Genomic DNA, 21382 nt, shown 5'->3' with positions numbered 1-21382 from the left:
TCATTACAGACGCTCAGGGTAAGTAACTCCATTACGACCAAGCAGGGATGTCAATGTTTCACATACTCCCTCCCGATCTTACAGAATCATGACATTGCAAACTAAGGCTGGAAGGGACCTGAGAGATTCGATGTAAGTGTTGGGTGAACAGGGCCTCTGCTCTGATTCAAAACATACTGCTTCTGGATTGTTATGCAATTATAAAAACTTGAGCAAGGAACTAGAAGAAAAAATACTGTGCTTAAGACTAAGAGCAGTAGAGCTAAATGCTGGGATGACACAAAACCTGGAAAAAAGGGACACAAAAAAAGAGACACAAAATGCCTATGGACTTTTTATAAATAAGACTTGTTTCTTAAGCCAGCAAAGCACAGATAAGATGCCTAATATTCCAACTAGAGTGTTTTGTTAAAGAAAAAGACAAGCATCTCCAGGTGAGGCCTGCTTTCTCGCTTTGTGGGGTCAGCTGAAAGCTGGAGCCCAGCCAGATCTTCCTGATAAAGGAACTAAAATGGCCCCAGGAACAGTGAGCTTGGGTTCAGCCCCAGTGCCCTGGAGGATGGGGATCACACCTGGCCGTAATCAACCACATAACAGATTAAAAAACCCGGAGACCTACTTTAGAGTCAGAAGGAATGATATGAAAAAAATACAGTACATGTCTAAGTCTAGAGTTTAAATGATTTGGATTTGGACTTGGTTTCTGCAGGAAGGACAGGGGTTTTCTATTTACTCAGTCATCACTCAACAAGCATTTGTTGATCATTTACAACATGCCAAGCAATAGTTTCTGAGAACACAAAGGAGAAGAACATATTCCCTGCCCTCGAGGGGCTCAGAAAACATGTAAAAAGACAGACGAAGCAGTAATGCCATGGAGTACGTTAAATGCTAAGATGGATGGGGCAGAAGGGGGCTACCAGAGGAGGGGGTACAAACCTCAGTCCGCAAGGATGTAGATCAGAGAGAGGTTCCCTGGGACTGTGACATCCCAGTCATATTTGAAGGGTCAAAGATAGCCAGACGAAGAGGGGGCAGGCGTTTAAGCAGAGCAAGGACCACATGCAAGACAATGTACTAAAGTTCCGCTTAAATTGAGGGAAAAGCTGCATAACAGATAAAGCAAGCATTCAAGACACCACAGTTATCCTTTAAATGTCTTTTGTGAATGAATTTCAAGCCTCCAAAGAGACTAAGCGGAGGAAAATGGATCTAAAGACTTACTCTGTGTATTTGAATTTAATTCATCCTCTCTGACAGCTTTTGGAGAGTTGATCTTTCTTTCTGGACTAAGAAGCTGGTCCCCAGGCTGCACTGCAACTATAGTTATAAAATAACAAACAGAATGTCCAAACACATTTACAATTCCACATTTGTGCAGCCTCATAAAAATTCAAGGTTGTAGACTATGTTGTTAAGGGAGGAAAATACTGCCCATAATCAATTTTAGACAAATAGGAAATACTAGACAACAGGTATCAACATCTTGGTTAATCTTAAATTTTACAAGGATTTGGACTTCTACATTCAAATTTATAAATCCTTCTACTGTCTCCTACTTGCCATCTCTAACCCTGAAGGCTTTTGTAAGACAGCTCATGAGTCATTATTGCTAAAAGCAACACTAAACCCCAAGAAGTCTGGCTTTTAAATTAATCCCGGGATCTTCATTTTCAAGTTGACTATAAATGCATAGATGAAAAACAATTCAAACAACGAAACTTCAAAACCACTCTATAATGTTTGATTTAAAAATACAAAATTTCAAATACCCTCTAACATATCAACTATAATGTCCAATTTTTTTATTTTTATTTTTTAAAATTTTATAATGTCCAATTTTTAAAGTATTTTGGCTAATGACCCTCATCAAGCACACTGTCCTTGAAGAGAATAACTTATTTTACAATGTTATTATTACAATGCAATATAGAAACAATCATTTCAACTACAACAGAAAACAGTCTTTTAATGTAATTGTATTAATCTCATATTCAAGTTAGGACTAAAAACATCAATTAGTCAACAAGGACCAGAGATCAAAAGGACATAAAATTCAGACTTTTAAAAAATGAACATTGCAACTCAAAAATCTAAACAAAATGACTACAAAAATAAATGCAAGTTAAATTCTAGTGCAGATGCCAAAGATATTAGAGATTGAGAGAGGCTCTTTCTAAAGCAAGACTTAGACTTTATCCATCACTTCAGCCCCCAATTCCTAACTTAGTACCTGGTAAATAAAAGGCACAAAATAAATGCTTAAACCACATTCTTTGAGCTGATTACTGGCTCAACTGACGAAGGATAAGAAACAGATCCGTTCGTGTGTATCTGCTTACTGGCTTCCAGGATGAAGCGGACGCAATGGATGAGGGAGCAGGCTTGGGTCACACAGTCTGTGGAGGAGACTATGTTCCAGAGCTCTGGAAGCTGCAGAGCCAAGCAGCAACAGTCCAAGCCGGCCTGGAGGTCCAGACTCTGAGGGACTTGCTCATGTATTAAATGCCACGATAGGGCCTAAAAGAGAAATTAACAAACCTTTAAACACTTATTTCTTGATGGGTGTTTCCTACACAGATAGCTGCAGCAGGAGAGGTGCAATTCACAGCTGCAGTGGAACTGCCCAAAGCATGGAGATGCTAGAAGTTAGGAACACCCTTGCCCTTGCTGGAAGGACTGAATGTCCATCTCTCCACACCGTCACCTTTCACATTCACGCTGGATCCCAGTCCCACTTACTCCACAAAGCTCAGCTGGCTCGCACCCCAGGGGCTCCTTTCTCTGCCAGAATCCCCACTGAAATCTAGCTGCCCCTTTGTCCTTCAAAACTCAACTCTGTGGTCCCCTCCAGCAATCCTTCCTGACCACAGTCCTCCAGGCCACATAAGATGCTCTACCTCGGGGCTCGCATAGCACCAGACAGCCTCTGTCACTGCCCATAGAGGCTTGACTGGAGAGCACGTTTCTGGTGATAGTCATACCTAGGTTCAAATGCAGATTGCTGCCTTCTTTCTGGGTTAAGTTGGGCAAGTCACTTAGACTCTCTAAACCTTGCTTTCCTCATCTGTAAAATGGGGAAAACAGAGCCCATCTCATAGAATATTATGAGACCCGAAGATGATACACGTCAAATATTTTGTCCTGAACACAGCAGACAATATAAATTGGCAGCTCTATAACAATCACTCTGTTCTGTAATCCTGTGTGCACTTTCCAGCCTTCCCCACAATTCAAAAACCTAAAAGGCAGGATCACATCCTCTCTGACATGGTCCAAAGCCCGCCTGGCTTGGGATAAGTGATTCTCCAGTGCTTCTTGACTGGCTGTGTGAACAGTCTTCTGTCCTGTCCTGCTCATGGGGTGGAATGGTAAGAGCCTGTGCGGGCTCAGAAGTATGTGCCCTTGCTTAGACACTGCCACTCTGGGCCTCTGCTCTCCAAGATAAAGGCCAGACTCCACTTTCCAGACGGCTCATGGGAAGGCAATGTATCCACAAAGGGTACACATTTTTTTTTTAATTATAAATGTTAATATCAACTGAGTGTACAATTAATTCCCCTACAGCTGAAATGTCCAGATTACTGCTCAATTTAAAGCATAATAAATTTTCCAGGTTATTTTTTCAAGTTTTTAAAATTAGGATCCACAGTACATTTGTAGGGTTTTTTTTTTTGTTTTCCTGGAAAAACTTTTAATGGATGGTCTTTACTATAATTAAAGGTATCTTAGAATCAAGGAAATAAAATCACGTGAGTAGAGAATACGGGTCTACCACTTTAACCGGAAGATAGCCCCAAAGGGTTTGTACTCCTCTCTCCAGCTCACTTCACTTCTCTCTTTTTTTTAATTTTATTTTTAACTTTTTTTATCGTATAGTTTAACATATATACAAAGCAAAGAAATAAAAAACCAGTAGTTTTCAAAGCACTTTTCAACAAGTGGTTACAGGAGAGTCCAGAGTGTCATGGGCTACCATATGATCCTCTCATATTTTTCCTTCTAGCTGCTCCAGACTATAGGAGGCTAGAAGGCTAAAATACTTCTTATCATCACAATCGACATTTTTTCCTTCTTTTTTTGTGAAAAATAATATATATAAAAAAGCTATAAATTTCAAAGCACAGCACCACAATTAGTTGTAGAACATATTTCAGAGTTTGACATGGGTTACAATTTCACAATTTTAGGTTTTTACTTCTAGCTGTTCTAAAATATTGGAGAATAATATCAATTTAATGACCCAGCATTTGTATTCATTTGTTAAATCCTATCTTCTCTGTATAACTCCACCATCATCTTTGATCTTTCCATCCTTCTCGTTAGAGGTGTTTGGGCTGTGGCCATTCTAAATTTTTCATACTGGAAGGGTCTGTCACTAACATGGGGCAGGGAGATGGAACTATCTGGTGTTCTGGAGAGGCTGGGCCCTCCAGGTTTCAGGACTCATCTGGACCTTGTAGGCTTCTGGGAAGTGACCCCAGTGCACGGAGCCCTTGTGGAATGTTATGTATTGCCCGAGGTGTTCTTTGGGATTGGCTGGAATGGTCCCGACTGGGGGTTGACAGGTTGTAGTAGGTAGTAAGGTCTACATGAAGCTTGTGTAAGAGCAGCCTCCAGAGCAGCTGCTCAACTCTATTTGAACTCTTTCTGCCACTGAAACTTGATTAATTACACTTCTTTTCCCCCTTTTGGTCAGCACAGAATTGGTGCTTCCACAGTGCCAGGCCTGGATTCATCCCTGGGAGTCCTCTCCCATGTCTACTGCTTCTCTTTTATGGACACTTTTTCCCCTAAGCCTGTTTGCCAGACAGAGTCAGTAACAGTGGAGTCAGTAACAGTGGACTGTGGGCAGGAGTCCAAACTTCTTGATTCTAGGTCCAAGTCCTGACCCCTCTGAGTATGAGTTTTCTGAGCTCTATAAAGCAGGGACAGTGGCTGCCATCTTGACTTGCACAGAGTAAGTGTGAGCATCTGGGGAGCTTATACATCAGACTGCCAGGGATCTATTTCAAAGGAAACAGCTTTACTCTCTCTTGCTCCTCACAAAACTTCCTGCACCACTCCCACCCCCCAGAAGAGTACCTTCTAATCACTTTTTAGAGTGCTATGACTGCCCGCCCTCTGCCTCCTACCTCGAGCATCATCACCACGAACTTGATGGTGTCCCTCTCCTTCTCAGGAGGAAGGTGCAAGTGGACGGGCAGTTGGGAGAGCACCACCAGGTACTGTGCCAGGGCCCGGGCCAGCGTGGTCAGCGTGGAATACAGCACAGCGTCCCCTGGAACACAAGGGCTATGTAGGTAGATGCAACTGCTGCCAGGAGTGCCTTAGCTTTTAGAAGTGGACAAGCAATTCTGTGGGAATCTGACAGCTTTCCTCAGAAGAGCGTCTCTACACATACCTCTGTGGTGGTTTGGAGCTGTATGTACCCAAGAAAAGGCCATGTTCTTTTTTTTTACATGGGCAGGCACCGGGAATTGAACCGGGTCCTCTGGCATCGCAGGCAAGCATTCCTGCTTGCTGAGCCACCATGGCCCACCCAAGGCCATGTTCTTTTAATCCATTTCTGTGGATATAAACCTATTGTGGGGGGGACCTTCTGATTAGGTTATTTCAACTGAGGAGTTGCCCCAAGGTAGATCTTAATCCTTTTACCAGAGTCCTTCATGAGATGAAACCAAGAGAGAAGCTCATAGAAAAAAGCCCTGGAGAAGCGGAGAGGACCCAGAGAAGCTCAAAGAGGAAGCCACTGGAACCAGAAGATGAAAGCATTAAACCCTGTGAGCAAAGGACCAGCAGATGTTGGTCATGTGTGCTTTGCTGCCTGACAGAGGAACCTCAAATACCAGCGGCCTGTCTTCAGAGAAGGTATCGTCCTGTTGATACCCTAATTGGGACATTTTCAAAGCCCTAAGACTATACATTTGTAAGATAATAAATCTCCACTGTAAAAGCCAACCTATTTCTGGTACATTGCATTCTGGCAGCTTTAGTAAACCAAAACAACCCCCAAACAACTAGATGCGTTTCAGGCACTCATGTTCCGGAGGCCAGACAACTATTTCCAGGGACCTGGAACCTCAGCTAATGTCGACAAACACTAAGGGCCAATACACAAAGAGAAATGCCCAGCAATGCTTCTCAGACACCTTTTAAAACATTTTCTATTTATTAGAGCAACAGCATTTACTGTATATTTCCTTATGCAAAGCACTGTGTTGGGCTTTGCATCTGTTTTTAAAAATGAGAGAAGTTTTTATGTTAATTACCAAACAGATCATTCAGCTTGCTCCAGTAGGCTGAGGACCCCACGGGAAGGAATGGCTGGAAGACTTGGTGGACGGCAGGCAGCTGCTGAACAAGGTCTGACACGCGGTCCAGAGTTACCACACGGGCTGATTCGAAAAGGTGACTCTTCTGGCCCCCAGAAATTTCAGTCATGCCCAAGCTTAAGCATGGAGCTAACAGGCTTAGGTTGAATTCCTGAAATGAGGGCATTAGAGGTTGAACTGTAACAACAAATTATGAGCTTTCATTTAGGCAAGAGAAGAAAGGATAATGCAAAATTCCTAAGGTAACACGGATTAATGTATCTTAAAAAAACAGTTCTAAGAATGCTGCCCCTGTTATAATAAAGTAATAGATAACTCCATTGAATGAATGCTAAGTATATTTCTGACCTCTTTCAGATACTTTAATTTTAAAAGAATATTTGTATTTCTTTTTGATGATTTTGGATTTATTTAACATAAAGAAATTTAATGTGACAAAATTTTACTTGATAAAAATACATTAAGGCTGATGTACCATTTGAGAGATCAGTTGAAAGACCAAACATGCCTAAGTTTTAAAAAATAAAAATGTTCAAAAGCAGCTGAAATAAATCAAAGTAGTCATATAAGAACCAATATTTTGATTGAAAGTAGCCTTTCATCAGAATGTTTAAGTTTGTAATGAGCATTTTGCCTACTTTTTTTTTTTAAACAACTATTTTGGGGGCCAATTTCCCATCAATTTTAGTTTAGCTGATAGTCAGAAATGCATCAGTAGTCAAGATTGAATCTTGCTGCTAATAGCCATTACCTTTAAAGCTGTTAAAAGCCCAATTAGCACATTTGACAAATTCAATAATTTGGCCATTTGGCAAATTTATTACTCAACAAATCAGCTTTCACTGATTTTCACTGAATGGTCTTAAGTAAAATGAATGTTAGCAAACTAATTTTTAGCCTACCATCCTGCATATTTTTCAGCTTAGTTTTTATTTTCAAACTGAACAAGAACATGTGCTTTGGAGCACTCTCATGTGCTACCTAATTCTCGAAGACTCTTCTACAACAGGTACTTGTTCTCTGCACCCCTTGTTCGGCTGCAATCCCTCACACACCTGCATAGCCTGTTCACTTGCTTCCACTTACTTTTTATTTCCACCTGGTAAGCAGCACCAAAAGGTTTAATGAACTCGTCTAGTAAGTCTGAGGAAGAACACTACTTAAAATATGGGTGGATGATCCCTAAACCCTCTTTTCCACACACAACTTGCCAAGAGGGCTGAGAACAGGGACGTGAACACTCTTGCATGGGCTTCTTAGGCCAGCTCTGCACAATATAGTCTTACTACATCCAGTGGGGGGAGGGGACTGTACTATATCCAGTGGGGGGAGAGAACCTTACTACACCCAGTGGGGGAAAGGACATTAGTACACCCAGTGTGGGGAGAGAACTTTAATACATTCAGTGTGGGGAGAGGACATTACTATATCCAATGGGGGGAGAGGACCTTAATACATCCAGTGGGGGGAGAGGACATTACTATACCCAGTGAGGAGAGGACCTTAATATATCCAGTAGGGGGAGAGAACTGTACTACATCCAGTGATGGAAGAGGACCATACTATATCCAGTGGGAGGAGAGACCCTTACTATACTCAGTGGAGGGGAAGCAATGAGGACCTTACTATTACATCTAGTTGCAGGGACCTTAGCTCATCTGGGAACAAGGAGCTTAACACATCTATTGGGGGGACAGGAGAGGAGCTTACTACTAAAGATAAATTTCCAGAACACTATGAACAAGATTTTTATCCTTCAACTTTCATTGTAATTTTTCATTATGACACCATTCCAAGACACTTTCCTCACCGTCACGGAGAACAAATAATTAAGAACTGATTGTAGGCCAAGAGTATGCACACATTTTCTGAAAAACTGAATGAAACACAACTTGCTTCTTTTTGGACTCTAAGGTGGGGAACATGGCTGGCACGACTTCCTACTGCTGTCTAGATCAATCTCTGCATTAAGGCAGAGAAGAAAGTGGTCACACTTGGCGAGTAGAGCATGTGACGGCCAAATGAATCAAACCAGAAGTACGTGAGCACCGAGAAGAAGCCAGTGATTCTCCAGCCTCCGCCTGCACAAAACACTTACCGGGCTCATCATAAGCGCACTCAGCTCATCAGGAGGAACGCAATTCACCAGCTCGGCACCTTCCAGCAGTGCAGAATCTGACTTCGTCCAACACTGGGATTTGACAAGACGTACATACCAGTCCTGGAAAGAAAACATAGGTGAATAGTGGCGATATACTGGGGCAGGGTGCTCAAGGGGCTTCAACTCTCCCAGGAGCGGTTGTTTCTTCATCAAAGGTCCTTTCCAGACCAAAGGACAAGGACCTCCCCTATTCTGGACATGAACACAGTCTCAGCAATATAGGATTTGTGGCTGGAAACAGGAGCAGGCTCAGGCTCACAGCTCACCACAGCACAGGTCTTTCCACACGCATCACTACTAAGGCTGTGCCTTTGGACTTGTTCCTGCTGTGCTGGTTTTAAATTGTCATGTACCCAGAAAAGCCATGTTCTTCTAATCTAATCTTGTGGGTATGGGCCTATTATGGGTGGGACCTCTTGTGATTAGGTTGTTTTCATGGAGATGTGACCCACTCAATTAAAGATGGGTCTTAATCCTTTTACTGGAGTCCTCTATGAAGAGAATAAAGGCAGAAAAATAGAGAGAGCTCAGCGCCAGAGAGAGCAGAAAGATGAAACCAAGTGAAGGATGCTTGAAGAAGGAAAATGCTACAGGAAAGACCAGTTGGACCCACAGGAGCTGAGAGAGCCATTCTGAAACCAACCTAGGAGAAAAGGGCCAGCAGACATCACTACAGGCCTTCCCATGTGACAGAGAAAACCCAGACAATCGCTTTCTTAAGTGAAGGCATCCTCTTGTTGATGCCTTAATTTGGACATATTTGTGGTCTTAGAACTGTATTTTGTAACCTAATAAATCCCTTTTGTAAAAGCCAATTCATTTCTGGTATACTGCATTCCAGCAGCTTCAGCAAACGGAAATACCTGCCCAGGACAGCCTCTCCTCCTACCCTTTTACCTGCTGCATTTCTAAGTATCCTTCCAAACCCAGCTACAGTATGGTAAGGGTTAGTGGTCCCCCCTGTGTGTCGCTCCCGCATTTGGAGTTACACCAATCAACCTTTATTATGAGGCTCTGTTTGCTTTCTTTACCTCTCACCACCGCTTGGGGCAAAGGAGGCACTTGATAAATAGAGACCAAGAAAACAGGCCTGAAATTTTGCTATGCTATATTGGGGTTGTTGACTTTTATTTTTTTAACTTTTTTAATTGTATAGTATAACATATATAAAAGCAAAGAAATAAAAAACCAATAGTTTTTCAAAGCACTCTTCAACAAGCAGTTATAGGACAGATCCCAGAGTTTGTCATGGGCTATCATATGATTCTCTCCTATTGTTCCTTCTAGCTGCTCCAGAATATAGGAGGCTAGAGGGCTTAAATACTTTTTTTCCTTCTTTTTTTTGTGAAAAATAATATATATACAAAAAAAGCTATAAATTTCAAAGCACAGAACCACAATTAGTTGCAGAACATATTTCAGAGTTTGACATTGGTTATAATTTCACAATTTCAGGTTTTTACTTCTAATTGCTCTAAAATACTGATGACTAAAAGAGATTTCGGCATTCATATTCATTTGTTAAATCCTATCTTCTCTGTATAACTCCACCATCATCTTTGATCTTTCCATCCCTCTCTTCAGGGGTGTTTGGGCTATGGCGATTCTAAATGTTTCATACTAGAAGGGTCTGTCACTAATATGGAGTAGGGAGATGGAACTATTTGATGTTCTGGAGAGGCTGGGCTAGGTTTCAGGACTTATCTGGACCAGGGACCCATCTGGAAGTTGTAGGTTTTCTGGAAAGTTACTCTAGTGCCTGGAACCCATTTGGCATCTTATATATTGTCCTAGGTGTTCTTTGGGATTGGCTGAAATGGTCCTGGTTGGGGGTTGGCAGGTTATGATAGATAGCAAAGGTCTACATGAAGCTTGTGTAAGAGCAACCTCCAGAGTAGCCTCTCAACTCTATTTGAACTTTCTCTGCCACTGATACTTTATTAATTATACTTCTTTTCCCCCTTTTGGTCAGGATGGAATTTTTGATCCCACAGTGCCAGGTCTGGATTCAGCCCTGGGAGTCATCTCCAATGTCGCCAGGGAGACTTTCACCCCTGGATGTCATGTACCACATAGGGGGGAGGGCAATGATTTCATTTGCAGAGCTGGGCTTAGAGAGACTTAGGCCACATCTGAACAACAACAGAGGTCCTCCAGAAGTGATTCTTAGGCATGCCTATGGGTAGTCAAAGCTTCTCTGCTACCTACATAGGCTTCACAAGAGTAAGCCTCCTGATCGAGGGCATGGCCTATTTTTTTTTTTTTCTGCCTTAAGAAACAAACCAGCACAAATGCGAGGGCATGGCCTATTGATTTGGGTGTCCCTAAAGTTTGACACAGTATCAGAGGATTCCCTGATGGTAAGGTTTAACAGTTCCATAGTCTTTCTCCCCTACCTCAGGGGACTTTGCCAATACTTTTTGATTAGCTGCTTAATGTACTCTAGGATGTTTCCAGGCATTACAATAATCTATGCAAGATTAAAGGACCTCTGTCTTATTCTGTGCTTTGGGTTGCTGACTTTTGAAATCAAACTTCAAACTGAACTCTCACTCCAGAAGTACTACTTGATGCCAATTCTCTGCCTACCATCCCAAATTCAATAAATGAGAAAACAAAAGAAGCAATTTTAATTCTTCCAATCTGGCTAGTCTTCCTACAGAAGTTGAACAAGGAAAAGGAAAGCTGTGCTACATCAGCTAACCATTCAGCAGGTGACACGAGCAGCACATAGGGACACAAACGGTCTGGAACTCTGAAGTGTAAGCATGAGGGCGAAGAGGCCAATGAAGGTTGCCTGGGAGTGGTAGAGTTATCACATAAGGGAGAGAGGCCCATGCTGATGGAGCACATGTCAGAGCTTGTGCAGTGGCTATGACATGAAGGTCTCATCAACCATATCCTAAGCCAGGCCACACAGCTACCCTGACTCCACACATCCTGCAGCAAGAGTTCCATGTCAGCACTGCCTTTCTCACTGGAACCCTTCAAAGCCCCTAGATGTTTTCACCCCATATCCCAACCAGAGCAACTAAAGGCTGGCTTGGACCAGAGGTGCCCTTGTGTGCCAAACATTGTCACTGGCTAAAAGGCTGCAGCCTGAGCATATGCCATCCACTGGCCTCTCCTGCCATGTGGAAAAAGGCCTGTCCCCACAACACCTTTGGTTCATGGTGTCTCTGAGTAAGCCATGGGCGGTGCACAGATGGGCAGACACTCACTTTGTCAGGATTCACTGTTTCCAGCAACATCTGCCCATCTCCATCCAGGGGGTGGGAAGTGACTGGAGGAGAAGGACTAAGGGACTCTGGGACAGTGGAGAGACGGAACCGGTCCAGCAGAGAATACAGTCTTTGGTGTCTGAAATATAAACACAAATGAAATTACAGCACAATTCTTAGTCTAAACTTTGCTAACCAGGGTTCTAGAAATACACTATGTAAGGAAGAAATAGTAGTAGTTTCTTAAAATAAGATGCAACTTGTTCAACTCTTTCTCTTCATGGCTATTTTTTTCATCAACACCCAAGTAGGTCATGATACAAATTCAGGCCTTAGTTCACCTGTAATAACCACAATTTACTCCCTATAAATATTTTTCAGAAATTTCATTTTTACTCCAACACAACACATAACAGGCAATGCAGGATAAAGAGCAAATAAAGGCATTCTTTATAAATACAAATAGATCATCTGTTTAAAGATCCAAGTGCATGAAATCTTCTATTTAATCTCCTAACAAATACAATTTGTACCAATTTCTGGGCATTTCATAAAAGAATCACCTCATGTGGCTCAAGACATTTATAATCTTCCTCATTTGGGCTGAATACCAAGTCTAGGGTCAAAAGCTAATCGTGGTTTGCCCTCACATCATCTGCTTTGAGAGGGACAAATTTATAATGCAAATTACAACACAGCTCTGCCTACAGACCCTCCAAAATTGTGGATGTCCCATAAATGATGCCCTATCCCATTTAAAGACACCATGCACAAGATATTTTTAAGATGGAAATCACAGTATAACAACCATATTCACACACACGCCAAGGTTCTTCCCTGAGGAGGATAAAAGGTCGAATCTTTTCCTAATTTCTTGGTAATCATGGAAATACACTGATATGATAGCTATAATGATATCTGAAAGGCTTCTAAAAAACATTGCAACAAAATTTTAACAAGTTGCAGATATAATTCTAACATGCGAAGAACTAGGTAACACCTTTCAGATTTACCAACTCTTACTTGGCAATTAGATTATACACATTGATTTTGCTAAGATAAAGCAAAATTCCTATCCACATGGGACAGGGACTACAGAGAGGCAATATAAATACCTACTACCTGCCAAATACCCAATAGGACTACAACCATATCTCTATTTATGCAAAAGACGTTATAGTGGCAGTTACTTTTCACTTCCTATAAAGTGAGATCCAATTCCTTTACATTTAGGAAGGTTTTCTGAAAAGCCACTTCTGCAATAAGCCCATCTGTAAAGTATATGGACCTCTTGTCCTCTTGTGAAGTTATTCCCTTATAAATCTGAGTTTTTATACCCTGGGTGAGCCAAAAGCAAGAAGAACCTGGAGGTCGAGCCTTACCTGAGAGCTAAGCCGCTGCTCTGTAGGTTCTCCTGGATTCTGTTCAGCTCTTCCACTGGTAACTGAGACATGCTGCTCTACAGTAAACAGAATGCATCAGTGAGTTTGCAACACAAAATGAGCCAAAACAATCTCTTGTGTAAAAAGGACCAATGGTAACAGGTTTGGCTCATTTTAGCAAAGGCAGACTTGAAGAAAGTACAAGACACCCAGGAAATGACAAGTCTCTGTATGCTGTGCCTGTTTCTATCAGTGGCCACATGAAGAAGATGCCTGTGAAATAGCAATCACTCAATTGTTTTGTTTGCTTGGCTAAGGTTTCAATATAAATCAATATCAATGTCTTTTTAGTACCTGTAAATTTGCAGCTAAAAGCATCTCTACCCGGCGACAAGCGAGGGTGTCCACCATGCGAGCCAGCACCCGAAAGGGGGTACACAAAAGCCGGTCCACGTAGAGTGTCAGCAAAGCGCCTGACTGGCTGAGGTGGATCCCTTCCAAGCACTGAAGCGTCTTCTTCAGGGTGGTTGGCTAACGTTTGAAAAAGAAAGAGTGCTGGAAACTAGTATTCTAAAAATTCCAATAAACAACTTTTTTTCTCTTGTGACAGAAAAACTATGGTTGGTAATTACTAGCAGCCTGAAGACTTACAGTAGAAAGATTCTCACAACGAGATTGAATCGCCTGGATAAAAAGGCCACTAGCTGCAGAATTGCGGTGAACAGCACTGATGAAGTCCTGAACCGGGGGCTCCTGGGACAGGCTGATCAGATCTTGAACATGGTTCACGATGAGCCAGGCTAAGTGCTCGGAGTCATGGAGGTTCTGGCACTGAGGGGACACAACGAAGATTCACTCACAAACAGACAGGAGGAGGGCAGATATGAAAGCCACAGGAAAGGCGAAGGGGTAGGAAGGGGAATACAGATTCCAAATTACAATCCCCAGTGAAAATACAGAGAATTTTGGGCCTGGATAGTTGCCAAAGTAGGAAGCTTGGTTGGCAGAACTCGCCACCTCCCTGCAGGCATGAGGCCTGGGCCCGGTGCGGTCAGACTCCTTGGACAAACACGATGCAGTGGTGGTCCAGCTTCATGAGACTTGAATAGATGCCAAGGGGCAGAGGTGGGAGGGGCAGACCTGGCCTCTGTGGGGACCTGGAAGGGCCCCCTGCCATGGGCCCTGGCCCTGGTCCAGGAGCAGCTGCAGTGTGCATTTGGGCAACGGGCAATGCGGCGCTTGCACAGAGGGCACTCCACGAGGGGAAGGAGCCCCTGCCTCATCACTCTGCCTGCCAGGCCTCAGCGTGGCCTACTGAGTGGTCTCCAAAGTTACTCATTCTCCAGCTTTTCAGCAGTTCAGTGGGAAAAAAGATTTCACTCTGTCAGTTTTGAGAGAATACCCAAATCCAAACAAATGAACAGATCCCACATTTCTTTATTTGTTTCACATGGAAATAAGAAATCTACATTTTTTAAGCATGTGTTGCCTTTTCATCTGTATTCATAATCTTTGCAGGCAGAAACCGTAAAACTGTCAATTCCTTGACATATATTAATGTCAAGGAAAAATTGATTAATATTTTTCATTTGGGAACATTTGACAGTATTAACTTATAAAAAATTCATATCTCTTCTGCTTGCACTTTTGTGAAAAAATAGCATGATGTGATACATAAAACTGTTTCTCAAAAGCGTAACAAAAGAGAAAATGTATTTAAGCATCAAAAATGTAAAGCAAAAAATGAATATTAATAAATTCCTATCACACACACACAAAAATCTATGGTATGGTAACTTCTTGTTCAATCAAGGAATGCAATCAAAGAACTCAACCTTCTTTTCCAATTTAGAATGTTTTATAACAATTGTACCTGAGAAACATATATTTTTATATAAGTATGAAAAAAATGATAAATCCAGACCAAATGTAACAGCAAGTAAAATATGGGAGATTTTTTGTTTTGGTTTGGTTTTTCGTATGCCGTATGGCGGGGGTCACATTTCATTCTTTTTCCATTTGAGTATCCTCGTAACGCAGCACCATTTATTGAATTTTTGTTTGTTTGGAAAGCACATGGGCCATAAATCAAACCTCAGCCTTCGGCATGGCAGGCAAGAATTCTACCAGAACTACCCTTGCACCCCCGAGAGGAGATTCCTCTCTTTACATATCTGGTTTTTGTAAAAATTTCTAGTGTAATTTTTTAATGGTTAAAAACTCTACAGAGTTTTTTTTTAAAAAGACACAATCTATTTTAAAATGCTGCAATAAAACACACACACAAAAATGCTGCAATGGAGATTCAGAGAGAGCAGAGAACGCTGCAGCACCACGAAGCAGAGAGTCCATCAGCCAGGCCTTTGGAGATGAAGAAGGAAAATGCCTCCTGGGGAGCTTCATGAAACAGGAAGCCAGGAGAAGCTAGCAGATGACGCCATGGTTGCCATGTGCCCTTCCAGATGAGAGAGAAACATTCAACGTCGTCGGCCTTCTTGAACCAAGGTATCTTTTCCCTGGATGCCTTTGATTGGTCATTTCTATAGACTTGTTTTAATTGGGACATTTTCTCGGCCTTAGAACTGTAAACTAGCAACTCATTAAATTCCCCTTTTAAAAGCCAAAAAAAAAATACAAAAAACAAAATGCTGCAATGAGCATCCAATGCCTTTTCTACAGATCAATTTTTTAAAAATTCTTAAATCAGAGCCCCACTACAGTCCACTGTTTTTTTGTTTGTTTAAGTTCTGTAACAAAAATGCCTGGCATTATGTCTGGACAAGTAAGTCACTCAGTATCTGCTGAATAAATGACAGCTGAATGAAACCTTTTACAAATGTTAAGATACAGTAACTATAGGGCCAAGTTAGCTTTCTAATTATATTTCAGAACAGGACAAAGCATTAATTTCAGTTTTTGTAGTTTGACAGAGCAAGCAGACTGGTGGGAAGTCAGTCTGGTTTTTAGACAGCCCACTCAAAGCAGCAGCTACACAGGGGTTTTCCAGCCCTGACCCCACTCTCACCCTCTTACATGCATTTTCAACTTACAACATAATCACAGAAAAGAACGAGAGCTCCTCTTCGTACTATTTCTCTATTGCACATCCCAAGCTTGGATGCCAGGTCAGTATCATCCTCCTCCCCAGACATCTGAGGACCAAGTAACTTTGTGCTGGAAAGACTGTGTCTTCTGGAAGAAACAGCAGATTGCTTTGTAATGTTTCTAGGATTACAGTAGGCGTATGTTCAAAACATTGAAGGTGATTATGTTCAATTCTAAGTTAAAAAACATACTGTTATTTTAAATATTAATATATCAAAATGTTGTATGTGTAATATGTTCTCTAGTTTTCTACTCCTGAGCCATGATAAAGAAAATATGAAAAACTAAAGAAAAAAGGATTTAATAGACAGAAAATTAAATGCTTGATTGGAAAGCAAAATTCACCATTATATAACAGCTGCTCATTCAATCAGCATTTTTATTTCAAAATTGAAAATGAACTCACCATGGCTATGCTTGATAATGCAGCAATTGCTCTGAAAATCCCCCCCCCTTTTTTTAAATTCAGTTTTTAGTATCAAACCAAAACATCATATAACATGACCATTCTAAACAGACAAACATTCCATGCTTGGTGTACAATCAATGGCTCACAATATCATCACAGAGTAGTATATTCATCACCATGATCATTTTTTAGAACATTTGTATCACTCCAGGAAAAGAAATAAAAAGAAAAAAGAAAAGATTCATACATACCATAACCCTTACCCTTCCCTCTCATTGGTGACTAGTATCTCCATCACTCAATATGTCTTAAACTTTGTTCTTCCTATTTTTTTTTTCTATATCCTTAACCACTTCCTTTCACTGTTCATTAGCTGGAAATCCCCCCCCCCTTTTTTTTTCCATTTTTAAAAAAATACCAAAAAATACCAAATAAATGCAAACATTCTTAACTTTTGATCATTCTGTTCTACATATATAATCAGTAATTCACAATATCATCACATAGTTGCATAATCATCATCATGATCATTTCTTGGAACATTTGCATCTATTCAGAGAAACAAATAAAAAGAAAACAGAAAAAAAATTCATCCCTCTTACCCCTCCCCTCATTGATCACTAGCATTTCAATCTAAATTTATTTTAATATTGTTCTTCTTATTATTTATTTTTATTCTGTATGTTTTACTCATCTGTAAAGGAGCATCAGACACAAGATTTTCACAATCACACAGTCACACTGTGAAAGCTCTATCATTATACAATCATCTTCAAGAAACATGGCTACTGGAACACAGCTCTACATTTTCAGGCAGTTCCCTACAGCCTCTCCACTACATCATGACTAACAAGGTGATATCTATTTTTTTTTAATAATTTTTTTACTTTATTTTTTAAATACCAAAAAACACCAAACAAACACAAACATTCCTATTTTGATCATTCTGTTCTACATATATAATCAGTAATTCACAATATCATCACATAGCTGCATATTCATCATCATGATCATTTCTTGGAACATTCGCATCAATTCAGAAAAAGAAATAAAAAGACAACAGAAAAAAATTCATACATACCATACCCCTTACCCCTCCCTTTCATTGATCACTAGCATTTCAATCTAAATTTATTTTAAGATTTGTTCCCCCTATTATTTATTTTTATTCCATATGTTTTAGTCATCTGTTGATACGGTAGATAAAAGGAGCATCAGACACCAGGTTTTCACAATCACACAGTCACACTGTGAAAGCTGTATCATTATACAATCATCTTCAAGAAACATGGCTACTGGAACACAGCTCTACATTTTCAGGCAGTTCCCTCCAGCCTCTCCGTTACATCTTGACTAACAAGGTGATATCTACTTAATGCGTAAGAATAACCTCCAGGATAAACTCTTGACTCTGTTTGGAATCTCTCAGTCATTGACACTTGAGTCTCATTTCACTCTTCCCCCTTTCGGTCAAGAAGGTTTTTTCAATCCCTTGATGCTGAGTCTCAGCTCATTCTAGGATTCCTGTCCCATGTTGCCAGGAAGGTCTACACCCCTGGGAGTCATGCCCCATGTAGACAGGGGAAGGGCAGTGGGTTTGTTTTTCATATTGGCTGAGAGAGAGAGGCCACATCTGAGCAACAAAAGAGGTTCTCTTGGGGATGACTCTTAGGCCTAATTTTAAGTATGCTTGACCTATCCTTTGTGGGGTTAAGTTTCATATGAACAAACCCCAGATTGGGGGCTCAGCCTATTGCTTTTGTTGTCCGCACTGCTTGTGAGAATATCAAGAATTCAACTTGAGAAGTTGAATTTTCCCCCTTTCTCAGCATTCCCCAAAGGGGACTTTGCAAATACTTTTTTATTCACTGTTCAAATCACTCTGGGATTTATCGGGGCATGACTCTCAATAAACCAACAAAATTTCATGTCCTACTCAAGGTTCCATGTACTTAAGATGTTCAATTAAGCTGTTTACATAAGCTATATTAGGAAATGCACTAGTCAAAATATAAATTTTGTACCAAATAAACATTTTTTGCTTTAGTCTCACACATAAGGTGCATTTTAAAAATATTAATTACCATCTATTTTCAGCACCCTGCAGTAATGATAGTCCTTTGTTCTTCCTCATGCAAAAACATTTTTTAAATTTGTACATTTAGTCACTATTATTATACGCTCTACGCATTCCTAGATTATACCATCTCAGTCTTTATCGTCTATCTTTCTTTCTGGAAATCCTCATTTTTAATCTGATATGAACACTTTGAAACTTTCATGTCTTACTATCCATTACCAATTAAATGTTGCCATTTTAAACATGTCTAGTGGCATATATGTTATTTTGGGAAGTGTGCACTAGTGGTTTAAAACAATTTCTACAAAATTAATTCCCTATTAGTGAAGGTTATTTTACTTCATATTTACTTCTTCTCACTTAGCCTTTATCCTTTTCACATAAATGGGAATTAGAGACTCTCAATTCCAACCAAAACACTTAAAATTAAAAGTGCTACCTACTCCCTAATCCAGATGCTCTGACAGGTACCATTCCTACCCCTCTGATTTCAGGGCTGACCTAAGACAATGCCCTTCCATGGCAGCAAAGGGCCTGGGACATCTCTGGTAAGTCTTCAGACAGAGACCAAATCAAGGCAATAATATTCTAAATGTGTCAAGTTTTCCTGTAATGCATCAGGACTGAGAAGAAAACTGGTATGAAAAAAATTCTATAGATTTACAATTTCAAAAAATTACCATTTTTTAAAATTTAGAGTGAAACACTGGTGATTGGTGAGGGGGAGGGGTGGGGGGTAATGGTATGTATGAATTTTTTTCTGTTTTCTTTTTCTGAATGATGCAAATGTTGCAAGAAATGATCATGATGATGAATATGCAACTATGTGATGATATTGTGAATTACTGATTATATACGTAGAACGGAATGATCAAAAGTTACAAACGTTTGCATTTAGTGTTTTTTGGTATTTCAAAAAAAAATTAAAAAATTAATAATAAAAAAATTACCATTTTTCTTTCAGCTGGTCAATGGACCAAAAAACTACGTGATAATCCCTCCATCAAATGGAATATTAATCAGCCATAACAGGGAACAAACCTAATACGCACAGCATGGATGAATTTCAATTATGTTAAGTGAAAGAAGCCAGACTCAAAAGGCTATATAACATATGATTCCATTTATACAGTGCTCTGGAAGAGGCCAAATAACCAGAACAGAACACAGACAAGTGGTTACCAGGAGTCGGGAAGATGGTGAATACAAAGGGACACAAAGGAATTATTTGAATTGATAGGACTATTCTGTATCTTCATCATGGTAGTTGGTTACCTGACTAAATTTGGTACAAACTGGATTGTAAATTATATGTCAATTACAAAAAAAACTTAACAGACAGAAAGCCTGTCACTTCACAATGAGCCATCCTACCAGCCTTGGGGTGATTTACGTTCACTCTGTACTTTTGTGTTTTGCAATAATAGATAATTAACAGCTTCTGAAAGAGAAGGGATAGAACTTGCAATTCAAATATAGGCAGTAGATATAAAGATGGTCCAATATCAACCTAACCACTCTGTATCAGCAATGCCTGAAAGACTCGAATGAGATGCTGCCTTGTGTTGACAGTAAGCAAATGGCCCTATGTCCAGGCTGACTGAATGTGCAGTTCTCAGAACAGGGAAGTGGGGAACTGACCAAACGTTATCCACAACCATACCACATGGCACAACCTTCAGGGTCCCAGTCTGATCCCTAGTCACTTTCCTTTTTCATATGTCACCTCAGTCCATGCCAACACCCTTCAATAGGGTTAACTCAGAGTAAATTCACTCAGAGGAACAGCTGAAGTCCTCACAATGGCCTGGAGGTACAGCGTGAACCTGGCCCCGTCCACCTCTCAAACAGCCTGGCCTATTGCCCCACCCCAAGTTCTTCCAACCTCTATGCTGCTCCTGGGGCACCCCAGACAGGACCCTAGTTCTCAGAGGGCTGCTTCTCTGCCAACCTGCCTTGCACTTTGCTCAGAAATCCACACAGCCTGCTACTCTAGCTATTCTACATCTTCAGTGTACAACGCCCCTGCCCAGGGCCCCTGGGACCACCACCTCCGGATACACCCAGCCTTCCACTGTACTTTCCATAATGCTGTGAAACACCCTCATGTTGCAGAATTAGTTGTCTCTGTTTGGGTTCCCCTCAAAAGACTGTAAGCACCTCTGGGGCAAACATTTCAATCCTGAATTTCAAATGCCCACCACAGAACAGGTCTTCTTACACTTGCTTAATCAATGATGTTCAATGACAAAATGCATTTTGATCATTTCCTATGAAACTGGTTGGCTATCATTACATTAAAAAGTCTTTGAAGAGAAAGAGTAAGAATCATGAACTACTTCCTTAAACCTCTGCAACAGCAAAAAAAAAAAAAAGCATCTAAATGTTCAAAACAAGCTCATTGCAAGGTGAAGCACAGGAGAAGAGTTAGAAAAAGAAGAGAAATGGTCCTTCTACTGTTGGTAAGAAATCATTGTAACAAAATGATTATGTAAATATCTTTGTGTTAAATCAAGGTGAAGCGCTTGATCTTCAGGCTTGCTCTTGTGAAGCTTATGTACAAAGCAGAGAAGCTTAGCTTACTGTCATGGTTAGGGACACGTGTCAACTTGGCCAAGTTGTGGTAGCTGTTTATCTGATTGGACAAGTACTGGTCTGTCTGTTGCAATGAGGACATTTCATAGGATTA

At 40.7% G+C, this 21382-nt stretch overlaps 1 protein-coding gene across 5 annotated transcripts in view; it reads right to left on the bottom strand.

The window, feature by feature from the left end:
* HTT (huntingtin) overlaps positions 1-21382 on the bottom strand; it is a 237460-nt gene that overhangs the window by 26239 nt on the left and 189839 nt on the right. For 4 of the 5 annotated variants that reach the window (XM_077136283.1, XM_077136284.1, XM_077136286.1 and 1 more), the window contains 10 exons: positions 16150-16291; positions 13751-13930; positions 13454-13630; positions 13100-13176; positions 11718-11856; positions 8434-8556; positions 6273-6486; positions 5136-5281; positions 2343-2520; positions 1225-1320 (listed from right to left, as the gene is read on the bottom strand). In XM_077136283.1, coding sequence (XP_076992398.1) covers positions 1225-1320; positions 2343-2520; positions 5136-5281; positions 6273-6486; positions 8434-8556; positions 11718-11856; positions 13100-13176; positions 13454-13630; positions 13751-13930; positions 16150-16291 — 1472 coding nt within the window. The remainder of the gene's footprint in view (positions 1-1224; positions 1321-2342; positions 2521-5135; positions 5282-6272; positions 6487-8433; positions 8557-11717; positions 11857-13099; positions 13177-13453; positions 13631-13750; positions 13931-16149; positions 16292-21382) is intronic. The other variant, XM_077136285.1, reaches the window with a different exon arrangement.

The sequence above is a fragment of the Tamandua tetradactyla genome, chromosome 19 (assembly GCF_023851605.1).
Source record: "Tamandua tetradactyla isolate mTamTet1 chromosome 19, mTamTet1.pri, whole genome shotgun sequence".
Classification (NCBI taxonomy): domain Eukaryota; kingdom Metazoa; phylum Chordata; class Mammalia; order Pilosa; family Myrmecophagidae; genus Tamandua; species Tamandua tetradactyla.
This window is presented reverse-complemented; position numbering and strand designations above follow the sequence as displayed.